Source organism: Corvus brachyrhynchos, unplaced genomic scaffold, assembly GCF_000691975.1.
Source record: "Corvus brachyrhynchos isolate BGI_N302 unplaced genomic scaffold, ASM69197v1 scaffold21, whole genome shotgun sequence".
Taxonomy (NCBI): domain Eukaryota; kingdom Metazoa; phylum Chordata; class Aves; order Passeriformes; family Corvidae; genus Corvus; species Corvus brachyrhynchos.
This window is the reverse complement of record NW_008236924.1, coordinates 839,581-854,339: the sequence shown is the minus strand read 5'-3', so window position 1 is coordinate 854,339 and position 14,759 is coordinate 839,581. Positions and strand designations below refer to the sequence as shown.

The following is a 14,759-nucleotide window of genomic DNA, read 5'->3' as shown; positions in this document are numbered from 1 at the left end:
TTCCCTGTGAGACTTCACTAAGATTTTCTAGCCCTCCTCAGGCAGTGTAATCCAAGGTGCCATGACAAAGAAGTCATTTAAAAGTATTCCTTTGGCAACATATCTGTGTAATATTTCATTCCCTCCTGCAGTCTCCCAGATGGGGCTGCTCTTTCCAATAATGATCCCTTTATGGAGATGGCATAAGCTTATTCCAGGTCTCTGGACACGCCTGCTGACGGTCATGCTCTCCTCCATCCTGCAGAGAGAGGTTACGTGCACCTGATCCCAGGGCAAGCCACCAGCCAGGAGGTTGCTCTGGGCGAGAGTCTGAAGCTGCAGGTCCACATTAAGGCTTACCCAAAACTTCTCCAGTGGGTCTGGGAACACACGAATCCCTTGAAGAACTCTAAACCCACCATATTCAAGGGCCAAATGATCTCTGGAAACAACTGGTACGTGCTCTTTGTCTTCTATACTGGCTGTGGCATGTTTCCAAGAGAGCTTTCCTTGAGACAGGCAGGCCCCATTCTACAGAAAACTCTCTGGTTTCAAAGAGGGAAACTGTTCTGCATTTCTATCTTCTCTTTCCAGTATTGTTAGCAAACCACAGTATAATCAGATCAAGGGGGACACCACCCTTCTCTAACTTGGCAGCCTTCTCTTTAGACAGCCTTGTGGAAGTTAGTATCACATTTGTGATCTGGTTGTTCAAGTCTGCACTCTCCTTGCCAGAAGAAATTTCAGGAGTGGACGAACAGTACAAAAAACTTAATTCCCTCACTGCTCTGAGGTTGAGAGAGTGTGCACTGAGAGGCACTGAGAGCGCCACACCAAGAGAAGTCACAAACATTGTTATGTGAATATAACCTAACAGAGGGCACAGGTGTGCTCTTCCAAAGCCTACAGCCAGCTGAGACCAAGAGGAGACTGAAAGAAAAACATTCCATTTGTTGGGGTGTTTGGCAATTCCCCTTTCATTTTCTTAGAAACAAAAAACAATCTACAAGAGGAATTGTGCCACTTGGCAAAAATTATGGCTTTAGGGTGAACTTCTTGCACTGGGGGTTGAGAAATGGGCAGGGGGCAGAGGGGAGTGGCTACTAGGGAGCACATCTTCATGGAGTAACTCATTCTGCCAAAGGCAGAAGAACCAGCATCCCCTTATCCTTGAAAGGTAATGATTTACATGTTAAATTATTTCTGAGCATTCACCCACCTGTAGCCTTTCAGAAGTGCTGAAGTGCACTTGGTGGCAAAAGGTGTTTCCTCTAAGGAAGATTGGTCCCTCCCTGCTTCCCCTGAAGAAGCAACTAGCAGGCTCCCTGAGGGGCTGGGATTAGTGCTGGAACTGTTCACTGCTCCAGAGCACAGGAAGCAGCAGAATCTCACTGAGCAAGGCCTGTGTGTTCTTCACAGTGTTTCTCTCTGTGAGCAGGTACAACAGCACACTCTTCCTGAACCGCCTGAAGGAAGGAGAGGGAGGGTTCTACACGTTTCATGCCCTCAACAATGTGACCAATGAATCAGTTACATTCAGTATCTCTCTGAAATGTAAGTGCTTGCCCATTCTTTCACCCTGCTTGCCCCTGGGGCTGCTTCCCAGCTAGCAAAAAAAGTTGGTTGGGGTACCAGGCTGTTTCCAGCTCAGCACCCACAGGACACACAGACCCAGCCTAAACCTGCCTGTGTTTAGCACAGGGGCTCCTTCTGGTTTATTGTTGCACACATGGAAAGTAAACCAGAGCATGGGGGATGTGCTCTTCCTCTGGTCACAGCATTCACTTTTTATGTGACTTCCCCAACAGCTTCTCCAAGGGTCTGCAAAATCAAAGTGCCAGCCAATGACTCCAGCATCCTTCAGTGCATGGCCATCGGGTACCCTGCCCCACGCATCGAGTGGTACCAGTGCCCCGTTCACTCGGACAGGTGAGAACTGCCCTAGAGGTGAGAACTGACTGAGCACCTCCGAGCTGTGCCCCTGCCCTTGCTGTGCTGGCATTCGCTGAGCGTGGGCTCCCGGGCAGGCCATACAGCAGAGCCTGTCCAGTAACAGCAACAGGGATGTTGTTCTGCTGAAAAAGAGGTTCCTGGGGACTGCCTGCGAAGAGGGACCACTTTCTATTCCTAAAGTCCTGAGGTTGAAGAGATCATCCACCTGTGATTCATGTTCTCCCTATGCTTTTCTGAGGAACACGTGGATCCCTTGGAGAAATGCCCTGGTGTATGTTGCTGTAGAGGTATATCCTGGCTGGTCCAGTCATCTTTCTGGGACCTCCACAGGTCTGAGGCTCTGCAGAGCACAGGTTAACTGAGCTACAGTCATGGGAAGCAACTGCAGCTGCCTGGACAGGGCTGTTGTGTCTCAGGATCAGCCCCACTGAAGGGACTGATGGCAGAACACTGCTGAGCCACATAAAGGCAGTCAGGGCTCTGTCTGTGCAGGGCTGTGGTGTTCAGGGAGACATCTTTAACTGGGCAGAGAGTAACACACCTCACAGAGCTGCAACCCTAATTCCCTGTGTCTCCTCTGTAGTGTGACACAGGCACCCACTCAGCTGTGAGCTGCTGTGCTGCAGAGGAGCACTCATTGCCTCCTCTTGCCATCCCTGCAGGTACAGTGAGGACTACAGACTGATACGGAATGACTCCAGACCCCAGGTGGTGAATATGTTGCCCTTCCAAGAGATGGAGGTGGAGAGCACCATCCTCTTCCAGGAGCTGGGTGACAATTTCACCTTCTGCTGCATGGCCATTAACGGGGAAGGGAACACCTCTGACATGTTTCACTCACTCACCATCACCCGTAAGATACAAACTGACAGAGTTGGCAGAGTGGGGGAGAATTTGGGGACTTTGGGGTTGCGTTCTATATATATATCCCCACTGTCTTGCAAGAGAGCTGGAACAGATTCCACAAGCCCTTTATCCTCACAGATGTGAGGCTTTGGCATTCACCAGTCCTAGGAGCCATGTGGGAATTTCTGGCTGGGTTATAGCCTGGGGCCAAAGGCTGAGCCACACCACGAACATCTCATAACTGCAGGGCTCAGCTCCAGGGCACGGTGCATCCAGCAGTTTCTCAGCCCACCAAAGTACAGGGGCTGCATCTTTTGGTGGGCCTGTTCTTGCTGCACAGATCTTGGTCACCAGTTTGTCTGAGCTGCACCTGGTGCTGGTTGTGTCGAAATTGGGGTGCATGAGGGGAACCATTGCAGCCTTGAGTTTGGCATCAAGAACTTCCCTCAGCTCGCAGCAGCTCCCAAAAGGGTGTCCTGAGGGCAGTGTTGCATACAGGGGAAGCTGAAGTGAATAGCTGGGCAAAATGCTCCCAGAGCTGGGATTGAAATAAGGATGTTTACTGATTCTCTGGTTTTTTTTTTTCCGGGATTGAAATAAGGATGTTTACTGATTCTCTGGGTTTTTTTTTTTCCCTCTTCCAGGGAGTGTCATGGCCCTTCCAAACAAGCTCTTCAGCCCTGTTCTGTCCACCTGCATAGGTGCATTGGTGCTGCTGCTCCTCCTACTCCTCCTCCTGCTCTACAAGTACAACCAGGTCAGACTCCCTGTTGCAGGGCAAGGGCTGCAAGGGCTGCCTGGTCTCAGAGGCCACACAGCCTCTGCTGTCAGCCAGGGCAGGGACCATTCAGCTTGGAGGCACCAGGCAAGCTGCCTCCTTCACCTCCCCTGCCTCTCAGCTTCCCCCTGGAGTTTCCTGGGCAGGACAAAGCTCATGCACCCAACCCAGTGTATTAATATCTCTCCTGCCCTGGTCCTTCAGTCTGGTAGCCCAGAGGTCCGTGTGGCTATTGTTTGGTGTCAGACAAAGGTGCTCACTCTGCGCTGTCAATTGCAGCTGGTTTTGCTCTGGTCCCATGAATCTACGGACTGAATTAAGGGAGGAAAAAAAGTGGTTTGCAGTTTGCATCTACTTTTTGTTCTCCTCGCTGCTTTATAATAAACTGGTTTTATGGGGAAACAGGATGATGTTAGAAGAAGTTTGTTTCCAGGAAGACTTGGTCACTATTTTTATATAAGAACTTGCCCCATTTTCTCTGCAAGGCTCATTTCCAGCATTTGGAATCCTTCTCTGTTTTTTCCACAAACTGAACCAATCAGTAGCCACCTCTGCTTCATCAGTGGGTGAAAATCTGGTTTTCATCTCTCCCTTTTGGCACCCTTCCTTTGACAGCCTATCAAGGCTGAAAATTTTGCAGCAAAGTTCTGGTGCTGGTTGTCAGAAGATCCATCAGAGCCCTCTCTCAGACAAGCACCTACAGCTTAGCAGGCAGAGCTGCCTTTGGACAGTGGTCGAGAGACACAGAAAGATAGATCAATGTGTAAGCACAAATGTGAAGCAAATAGCTTTTTGGAAGGGCTTGCAAGCCCCAGAGAAGCAGGACATGGCTATAAATAACATGGTTACCTATCTCAGACAAGTACCAGCCTTCTCTGCTCAAAGACTCCTGCACTGCTTCTCTGCCTTGCCTGGTTACTTCTGCCATGACATTCTTGGAAAAGAGAAATTCTTACTTCTCTTTCTCCTTTTTTATTTTACCCCTGTAAGGGAAGTGGGGCAGGACCAGCTCCACTGTTCTGCTGTGCTCAGCAGCCAGAGGACCGAGGAAGGAGACACAGTGGGGACATCTCCCTCCAGCACCAGCTGGGCACTGTCAGCCGCTGCTCTGGTGGGACGTGCTGCATCTCCCAGCTCTGCCATCCCAAATGATGGCAACAGGCTGCTTCTAGTGGCAAGAGAGCCTCCCTCAGTCATAGGGGATGACTTGGGGGGACTTCATAACTGCAAAGAGACCAGGCTGTCCAGAAAAAGCCTCTCTCACTCAGTCCAGGTTGAAAAGATACTTGATGGGCTGAAGTCTGTATCTTCCCTCTGTGCCTGCAGAGTGAGCTTGAGTGGATGCTGGGGCTGAAGAACCCTCCCAACTTGGGGAACACTGAATAACTGGAGTCTCTTCCTTACAGAAACCCAAGTACCAGGTGCGGTGGAAGATCATTGAGGCCTGTGAAGGCAATAACTACATCTTTATCGATCCCACTCAGCTGCCGTACAATGAAAAATGGGAGTTTCCCAGGAATAACCTCCAGTTTGGTAAGAAACCTTCCCTGCTTCTTGCCTTGGTGGCATGAAGCTCATCACAGAGCTGAAACGCTCCAAGGGTCAGAGCCAAAGCTCTGGGCAATATCCAAAACTACACCCAGACATTCTGGCAGCATCCTAAACCAGGCCTTGCTGCCCCCTTCCACGCAGGGTGGCAAGTGGTAGGGTGTAGGCTCCCTCCCTCCTCCTTTGCTCCAAGGAAGGCTGCAGGGATCATGTCCCTCCTCTTGCATGTGGAGTCATTCCTAAGGCACAGAGCTGGTGAGGCGAAGTTTGGAGATGGCCTCTTACTCACCATCTTTGCTCACAGTAGAGTTCCCCACAGATGTTTGCCGGCTCCTGACTAAGGGATATGTCATCTTGTGTGAGCCCAGCAGGCTCAAGGCTGCATGTAGGACAACTGCTCAGTCTTTTTCTATAACATATCTTAAAAGCCCTTTTTTCTTCTCTCTGCAGGAAAAACTCTTGGAGCAGGAGCCTTTGGAAAAGTGGTAGAAGCCACAGCTTTTGGGCTGGGCAAAGAAGATTCAGTGCTCAAAGTGGCTGTGAAGATGCTAAAGTGTAAGCACAGAGCAACTTGCAAGGGCTGAAATCCTCCATCTGGGCAGGATGTAGTGTGTGTTCAACACATGTTGGTGCTCCCAGGCTGCCACAGCTATGTTTTAAAGATGTTTCTATGCCAAGTACCAGGTGCTGGAATCACATTACTGTCGTTTTTGTGGACAGGGGAGGCCAGAGGCACAGTTAGAGGATGCAGTTTTCACTCGAAGTGTGTCTCCTCCTTTTGTTCCATAACTCTGTCAACATCTTTCTCTGTCCTCTCCCTTAATCTCCTCCTTGTCCCTCCCTCACTCCTTCACACAGTCCTTCTCTCACCTTGCAGCATCAGCAGACACGGACGAGCAGGAGGCTCTCATGTCTGAGCTGAAGATCATGAGTCACTTGGGACACCACGAGAACATTGTTAACCTGCTGGGAGCATGTACCTGTGGAGGTAGGATCCCCCAGCCCTGCTGCCCCCCCAGACCCCTGCCATGGCCCCTCCTCTGAGGCGCAGCGTGAGCTGTGCGGATTCTGCTGCCCTCCCAGGGAAAGCAATCCCAGGACAGGTCACAGTAACATCGCTCCTTAATGAACCCTTTCTGCTGCTCTGCCAGGCCCAATCCTTGTCATCACCGAGTACTGTCGCTATGGAGACCTGCTGAATTTCCTGCGGAAGAAGGCTGAATCCATAATTATCCAGGATTCTGCCCTGGACACCTCTTTAGACAGTGCTGCTGATTACAAAAACATTGAGCTAGAGAAAAAATACATCCGCAGGTAGGAGCAGAGCTCGGGTGGCTGCAGGGCTGAGCAATGCTGGGCCTGGGTACTCGTTGGGAGAAGCATGCAGAGCACTGTGCTGGGGAGAGATCAAGGTCGATGCCAGGATGTAAAAGCCACTGGGGTTGTATGTGTTCAGAGCTGGTTATAGTTGCAAGTTTTTCGAAGACTTTGACAGCAGTCATTGAATATCCCGCAATAAATCCAGGTTTCAGCCCAGTCTGTCCTTCCACAATTCAGAACCAAAACTTTAGCTTCCTGCACTATTGGGCACATGGGTTTTCTAGGATGAAGCTGACTGCTCCCCATCAGCCAAGAACTTAAAAAAAGGGGAGCAGTCCTTGGAGCCCCATAACACAGGGGGCCCAGGTCCCCTTTCTGAATCAGCTTCCACATTACCTTTGCCTTTAAGCCTTTAAGTCACCTTCTGCAGGCAGGGAAGTGGTTTCTCCTCTTGGTGGAGATGGAGCAGGGCAGAAGGTACTGCTGGAGGGTTCTAACAGTCTGCCCCCCTCTCTGGTGCTTCTCACTCAGTGACAGTGGCTTCTCAAGCCAGGGTTTGGAAACATATGTTGAAATGAGGCCTGTGCCATCATCATCATCTTCAGCAGCATCAGATTCTGCGCAAGCCAGGGGTGAGTCAAAGGCTTATTTCTGGGATTTCATGATTTCTTTCTTTTGGCCATCCTGTCTGGTTTAGCTCTGGGAATCACAGCACACCACAGTTTGTGTTACTCGCCAGCTTTGCAGCAAGTCTAAATCTCTGCTTTGAATTTCAGGGAGAAGCTCAGAGGAAGAAGATGAAGCCAGGGAGGATCTCCGTCCCCTCAATCTCTCTGACCTGCTACAGTTCTCCAGCCAGGTGGCCCAGGGCATGGCATTCCTCGCATCAAAGAACGTGAGTGCCAAGAGAACCACTGTCCCCAGCACACCACGTGGGAAACACCAGTCCAGCCAAGCAGGAGCCACCCATCCTGGCTGCAGAAGGCTTGGGATGTCTTTGGATGGGGTAGCCAAGCTCAAGCAAGCTGCTGCTGGAAATGGGCCTCTCTGCTCTGTCTGTTGGGTCCAGACAGGCTGGGCCCTGGTGTCTGGTGTTCCTGTCAGAGCCTTTGTCTTCCACGGCCGTCATGGCAGGGCAGTGTTACAGAGGGAACCCAGGGCTGTGCTTCATGCTGGTCTCAACATTTTCTCCCCTGCTTTTACACGAGGTCAGGAACCTTGTTGTGAAGCTTTCTCGCTTTGGCAGCGTCCCTGCTGCCCCAGGGACAAGGAACTGAAAGTGGCCGTTGAGCTGTCTGCCAGAGCTGGCTCAGGCTGTCAGTCACACTGTGTCTGTTTCAGAGATGAGGACACAGTGTCAACAGCCCAAGCTTCTGAGCCTCCTCCTGTGGGGAAGATGACAGCCCCGTGAGTGATTAAAGGAGGGGGCATGAAATGTCGCAGTGTCTTAACACCACAAATGAAGTGCTTGAAAAAGAGCCCGTGGCTTGTACATGACCTGGTGCCTCAGACAGGGGCTCTTCAAGCAGTACATGTTTCCCTTGCCCCTACAAGCATTGTTTTGGTGGCAGGCCTGGGCTGTAGGGAATTTTTTGGGACTGCTGGGGGCCAGTGGCTGGGTCTCAGTTGTGCTCTCTTCTCCCCAGTGCATCCACCGTGACTTAGCAGCCAGGAACGTGCTCATATCAGATGGACGTGTAGCCAAGATCTGTGACTTTGGCCTGGCCCGGGACATCATGAATGACTCCAATTATGTTGTGAAAGGCAATGTAAGTAATTAAAATGGGCACAAGAGAAGGTACAAGGGTAGGGGGGCTGGAGCATGAAGGACAGACAGGGTGCAGCATAAGCTGCCAGTGTGTCCCAGTCTGCAGGACTCTCTGCTCTTCCAGGCTCGCCTGCCCGTGAAATGGATGGCCCCAGAGAGCATCTTTGACTGCATTTACACAGTGCAGAGTGATGTGTGGTCTTATGGCATCCTGCTCTGGGAGATCTTCTCCCTCGGTAAGAAAGACTCGAGCTTGCAAACCTCTTTTGTTTTCCATGGCTCACTACTGGCCTAATGTGTCTGCAGAAAAAATTTCCAAGAAAGGAGGAAGGCTGACCAAAATCTAGGTTTATCAGGGCTATAAAACACTGTGTTGTGTTTTCAGAGGGAGCATTTAAGACGAAGAATCCCACATCATTTTCTCTAACTCAGCTCCCTGGGTAACAGTGGCTCAGGCAATGCTCCAGGCTGCCTCTTCCCACCCTCAAGGCTGGAGTATTGAACACTGTGGTCTGAGAGCCACCTCTGCTTCTGTTCCTGTCACAGGGAAGAGCCCGTATCCTGGCATGGTGGTGAACAGCAAGTTCTACAGCATGGTGAAGCAGGGGTACCAGATGGCCAGGCCTGACTTCGCTCCCTTGGAAATGTGAGTGGATGTGCTGAGATTCACACAGCAGTGACCGCGTGGCTGGAGCTGCCTCATGGCAACAGGCAGGGACACGACACAGGGACCTTGTCCACAGCTCTGCCTGCTGTTCCCAAGTGTCTGCCTTGAGGTTAAGGCTGGATCCTACCAGGCTGCTCCTTGCTCCTGTAGGAAAACAAGCCCTGGGGCAGTCTATCCACTATCTCCTCTTTATGGGCAGGAGGATGAGAGCGCTCACATTACATGTCTACATTCCTGAACTTGGTGGGGTTTTCTTCTCTATTTCGTTAGCTGCTTTTGGCTCTATGATTATGAGAAGACAAGCCTGAGTAGGCTAGAGGAGGGTAATGAGTGTAAGCCTGAAGTCTTGGTGGCAAGCTCCTTGTTGATTAGTTTGCTCCATCCACTCCAGTGGTCACCACTCCCTGGAGCAGTGCACATGCACTCACCATGGGTTCTACGGAGGAAGACAAGGGACTGCTCAGTACCGTGTCCCTGACATACAGAGTGCTGCAGGGAAGAGCCTGGGGTTGCAGACCCTCCAGCAGCACCATGCAACCAGCTTGTCCCTGTCTGGCCCTGCAGGTACAGCATCATGCAGGCGTGCTGGAGCCTGGAGCCCACACGGAGACCCACCTTCGACCAGATAGGCTGCTTCATCCAGAAAGAGCTGGAGGTGCATAAAGAGCGGGTGAGGACCTCTGGAGAGGAGAAGGGGGAGGACATGAACACAGCTTCTGAACAAGTTTTGTGTCATATCCCTTACCATTAGCTGATGGGAGCAGTGTAGTGTTGGTGCAAAGTGCAGAGAGGCATCCAGCTGAAGGGCTGACTCCCCACCATAACAAGCCTGAGTAGGCTAGAGGAGGGTAATGAGTGTAAGCCTGAAGTCTTGGTGGCAAGCTCCTTGTTGATTAGTTTGCTCCATCCACTCCAGTGGTCACCACTCCCTGGAGCAGTGCACATGCACTCACCATGGGTTCTACGGAGGAAGACAAGGGACTGCTCAGTACCGTGTCCCTGACATACAGAGTGCTGCAGGGAAGAGCCTGGGGTTGCAGACCCTCCAGCAGCACCATGCAACCAGCTTGTCCCTGTCTGGCCCTGCAGGTACAGCATCATGCAGGCGTGCTGGAGCCTGGAGCCCACACGGAGACCCACCTTCGACCAGATAGGCTGCTTCATCCAGAAAGAGCTGGACGTGCATAAAGAGCGGGTGAGGACCTCTGGAGAGGAGAAGGGGGAGGACATGAACACAGCTTCTGAACAAGTTTTGTGTCATATCCCTTACCATTAGCTGATGGGAGCAGTGTAGTGTTGGTGCAAAGTGCAGAGAGGCATCCAGCTGAAGGGCTGACTCCCCACCATAACCAGAGAGGGCTGGACAAAGCAGTGACAGGCAGCGATATACTACCAGCACAGCACCCTGCCCCATGGCCCTGGACTTGCTGCGCATCCCCTCAGGACTAGCTGTCCACCAAAGCATAGGCACGAGCCTGCCCTGCCCGTTAGTCACACCCTGTGGGCACAGCAAAGGGTGGTAATGTGGAGTGAGCACATCCCCATCTGGTCACCTGCACGGCAACAGGGGTCATACACCATCAAAGGGACCAAAACACACTCAGGGTGTTGTGCTTCTTCCTTTTCCTTCAAGGACTACACCAACCTCCCTTCCAGTGCTGAGGAAGACAGTGGCTGCGACACCTCCGGCTGCTGTGAGGAGTCCTGCGAGCAAGAGGAGAGTGGGCAGCCCCTCCTCAAGGGCAACAACTACCAGTTCTGTTAGATGGGACCTTCACCCTGGGGTTGATCCTTGTCCTGGCTCCACAGAGCTCACCCTAGGACACAGACACCTTCTGCTTTGGCCTTCTCTGTGCTTTCTGAAGTGTGAGTGTTGCCAACTCTCTCACCAAAAGGAGAGCAAAGGAGTCACCGTGGGGTCCCTGAAGTCTTATCTCACACATAGCATAGAGCTGTCAGGATAGTAACAGGCTCCATCTCTACAAGGTACACAGAGATCCCCAGCACCTGCCTCCCCATGCCCCAGAGAAGGCTGTGGGAGTTTGGGTTTTGAGTTTTTTAAAAAATACTAGTCACAGCCAAGTAAGACAGTTCCAAGTGTCACTCACATTACATTACATTACTGAACCCTTGTGTTTTATAAGCACATCTTGAAATAGGTCTTGGCACTGGAACTACTCCACACACTCTTTTTCTTGGTGGTCCTGCTCTCTTCCCTTTGTCAGTCTGACCCTGGACATTGCAGTGTGTTTAGATATAGGTAAAGCTTCTACATAGCATTAAATATGCATTAACCCCTACACTTCCTCGTGCAACCCACTTCTCTGCAGCTGATGCACCTGCAGGGAGTGTTTGGGTGAAGTGAGCCACAGAGCCAACCCCAGGGTTATGTGAACTTGTGGCCCAGTAATGGGACAGAGGGACAGTACTTTCTCAGGTAAAATACAGCAGAAACCAGTGCTCTGCCATGAGAACACTGAACACAACCCCAATCCAGGAAAGAATGGCAGCTTAAAGAGGTCTGGAAATGATCAGTATTACACATATCCTACAGAACTTCTGAGTTACTGAACATGTAGCAATCACTGCCTTTGTCACTATTACAGACTTGTACTAAATTTCCTAAATGTACCTTTATTAGTACAACTGAGGTGATTTTTTTCATAAGCTAGGGCCTAATGCCCTTCAACTTATTTCTCAGCTAGCTCTTGCTCAGGTTTACTACTGCCCTGGCCATCCAGTCCTGCGTACCTACCAGAAGTAGCTAAAGAACCTTCTTAGCTTCACCTGACTCGGTGGGTAAAAGATCTCCATTCCAGGTACAGGCAAACTGCAACTGACGGCTCAGGGAAACTACAGCTGCACCACAGGTGGCCTTTGTCACACTCTGAGCAATTACACTGTGGGCCATTTCTGATCCTTTTAAACCTGGTTTTATGCTAACACCAAGTGATTCATTCCTCCTTACTAAATGAGAAGCTAACGTAACTCTTATCTGTCAGCATTATAAAAAATAAAATAAGATGTTTAACAAAATGAGTCTCTTCCAGGGCTCTAAGGACTGTTCTCAGAGGGGAAGAGCTCAGAGCATGGGTGATGCACTGGCCTACCCACTCACCCTGCAACTCTGTTCCTCAGTACCAGCTCTCAAAACCACTCATTGTTGTGAAAAACTTATTAAAAGCAAGGTTTTAAAGCTCTGAAGTAGACCCTGTGCATGGATATAATGGAATGTAATTTCAGTTGTGATGATGGGACACCTGACAAGTCACCATGTGGCACATGGCAGCAGTCTCTGGGGGAAGTGTAATGCCAGGGTAAATGCAGAAGAGATTCAGCAGTGTTTGTGCCCTTTCCCCTGAAGCCATGCAGGTCTTGCACACAAAAAAAACCAAAGAACAAGTCACTTGACCACAGTTTCACCCCAAAAATTGGAGATAATTTATTAAACTTTATCATTGACTGAAAAAAGTCACTAATGTCTCTTATAATAAGTTAATGTTCTTAACAGAAAAACCCCAAGCCATGATTACTGCATTTGCTCAGACTTAATACATTTACTTTAACAGTACGGTACTCAATAGGTTCCCCTTCACAGAAGGGAGTTTTCAACCACACCGCAAGCCTCAGAATCTTCCCCACTGCTCACTCAGACAAAATAAACTCCCAAGATGGCAACTTAGCAGTCTGGCATCCTGCTTCTCTCCTCTGCAGGTCACAGCAAACACCAAACAGCTTCACCACCAGCCATGGCCAAAGGGAGCTGCAGCAATGACAGCACAGCTTTGCACGGGCAGCCCCAGGTGTTCTTCAGGTGTGCTGCAGAGGCAGAGGTCTCATCCTGACTCCTTTCAAGGGGCTGACAAAGCAACCTGGGCAGCAGGAGACTCCTCCAACCCCCCAAGCGCTGTGACAGCAGGGGCAGGGCAGGTGTGACACCTGACAAAGTGATGAGATTGCACACGTGGGTGCAGCTCTCCCAGCACATCCATGAGGGTGGAATATGGAACCCTGCTCACTCTGGTGACACTGCATTCATCATTCCTCCTTGATCCCACAGACAGTGTTTGAGTGTCCTTCCCCTCTCCACAGCCACCCCTTGCACAGCACTCAAACCACCCTCTAACCCCTTGGCTGCCCTGGGGCTCAGTTCTTACCTTACCATACAGAACACACTCCACTCACTGCACCTTTTGGCTTCTAAATTATTAGTGCTCATGTGAAGGGACAAACAATTCTAGAAACTTCCTGCAGCCAAAGCACCCATAATACTGGACCCAGGTGTGCAGCCTCCAGGGAGGCTCCTCAGATACAGCACGTTAAAGCAGCACAGCTCCTGCTCAAGACTCCTTGCAGCCAATGCATATGAGAGCTCTGCAAGATTACCAAGCAGGAGTCAGTATCCTAAATTCACCTATTCAGAATGTTTTGGGGGAAATCTTTGTAGCCATCTACCTTTCATGCCTGGTCCCACACCCCCAGCCCTGCCACCAATAAGCACAAAGAAGTCAGCAAGCAAGATTCAGAATTAAAAAACCTGTGTGTGCTTGACCACACACACTCCCTGCTACCAGCAACTCCTCTTCCCTCTCCAGCTGCAGGGAGAGCAACATCCCACAGCCCTGAACAGCAGGTCCATCACATGCCTTGAAGGCAGTTGCAGCCTTGTGCAAGGGGGTGACAGACCCATGCTCGCAGCAGCTATCACGATGCTATGGAAGCACAGAGCTCTTTGGTCAGTAACAGCAGTCAAAGCCACCAGCATCACATCTCTAACCTGTAAAAATAAACCCTCAAGCCAGACAGCTGCAAAAGCTGGCTCAGCCCACCCATCCACAGGACCAGAGAGAGACACCAACAGGCTGTTTTGTTACTCAGCAACCTCTATCCTCCTCCTGCTTCCCCTCTTCATCCTCTTCTGTTTCTGTTTTGATCTGGGCCACCCCGAGCCGGTAGAGCGCGTCGCGGATCACCACCTCCCCCGGCTGGCAGCTCTGCACGATCTCCTGGATCTGCCTGTTCACGATTTCCCTGCTGGTGAGGAAGTCCATGAGGCGGTTGTAGAGGTAATAGTGCGTGGGGTTCTCGAAGGTGATGGGCCTCTGGCGCACGTTGCTGGTTTTGCTGTCATCGATGGCGGCGATGATGGCGCCGTACGGCTCCAGCTCGCGGCACAGGGAGATGCAGTGGTGCCGAGCTGTGGGATCCCAGGGGCTGCTCTGCTCCGAGCCCGTGTGGACGATTCGGCGCGCCAAGGACTTGGTGATTGGATGCTGAAGGGAGTGCTCAGCCACCGTCATGTCTACGCTGTAGTGCTGGTCCAGCAGTTCAGGGCAGGACACGTACTGGGGGAGAGACACGCACACCAGGTAGAACAACAAGTAACTTCCCCACAGCTGAGAAGACAAAACTATTGGCTGGCCAAACTCCAACCAACACTACGACCCAGTACAGAGGGAGGGCTAAATGACCCAGGCGTCCCCTAAATGCCACAAAGGTGGCCTGTACACTCCCTCCCTCACTTGTGTGCCCTCAGATAACCCCAAGGCACTAGGAACCATCTTCCTGTCCCACTTCTCAAGGAATAGCAGGAGTTTGAAAGTGAGTTGCTGTGTCAAAATCAGTGATGTGCTCCACAGTTCATGACTGGAACCGTTACAATGCACTTCCCAGCACAGCTCCTCCTATTAAGGACAATTAATCAAACACAATGCCCCAGGCAACACACAATACGTTCTGCTATGCTTAGAAGTGATTCACTGGCAGAGCTTAAATCAGGAGACACTTATCAGGTCAAATTCACCCCTGGTGGTGTTCAAGGCCAGGTTGAACAGGGCTCTGAGCAACCTGGTCTAGTGGAAGGTGACCCTGGCCTGTGGAAGGGGGGGGGGCGGGGACGG

At 51.0% G+C, this 14,759-nt stretch overlaps 2 protein-coding genes across 4 annotated transcripts in view; one reads left to right on the top strand and one right to left on the bottom strand.

Annotated features, from left to right (window-relative positions):
• The window catches only part of CSF1R (colony stimulating factor 1 receptor), a 20,591-nt gene extending 8,532 nt beyond the window's left edge, over positions 1–12,059 (top strand). Inside the window, 16 exon segments of the mRNA XM_008628911.2 lie at positions 245–434; positions 1,418–1,533; positions 1,788–1,908; positions 2,595–2,785; positions 3,423–3,535; positions 4,963–5,089; positions 5,555–5,659; positions 5,982–6,092; positions 6,256–6,418; positions 6,956–7,056; positions 7,201–7,319; positions 8,071–8,193; positions 8,317–8,428; positions 8,739–8,838; positions 9,424–9,529; positions 10,493–12,059. Coding sequence (XP_008627133.1) covers positions 245–434; positions 1,418–1,533; positions 1,788–1,908; positions 2,595–2,785; positions 3,423–3,535; positions 4,963–5,089; positions 5,555–5,659; positions 5,982–6,092; positions 6,256–6,418; positions 6,956–7,056; positions 7,201–7,319; positions 8,071–8,193; positions 8,317–8,428; positions 8,739–8,838; positions 9,424–9,529; positions 10,493–10,624 — 2,030 coding nt within the window. The 3' untranslated portion in view covers positions 10,625–12,059.
• A 212-nt stretch (positions 12,060–12,271) lies between these two features.
• The window catches only part of HMGXB3 (HMG-box containing 3), a 19,425-nt gene continuing 16,937 nt past the window's right edge, over positions 12,272–14,759 (bottom strand). For all 3 annotated transcript variants that reach the window (XM_008628910.2, XM_017728096.1, XM_017728097.1), the window contains exon 19: positions 12,272–14,204. In XM_008628910.2, coding sequence (XP_008627132.1) covers positions 13,734–14,204 — 471 coding nt within the window. In that variant the 3' untranslated portion in view covers positions 12,272–13,733. The remainder of the gene's footprint in view (positions 14,205–14,759) is intronic.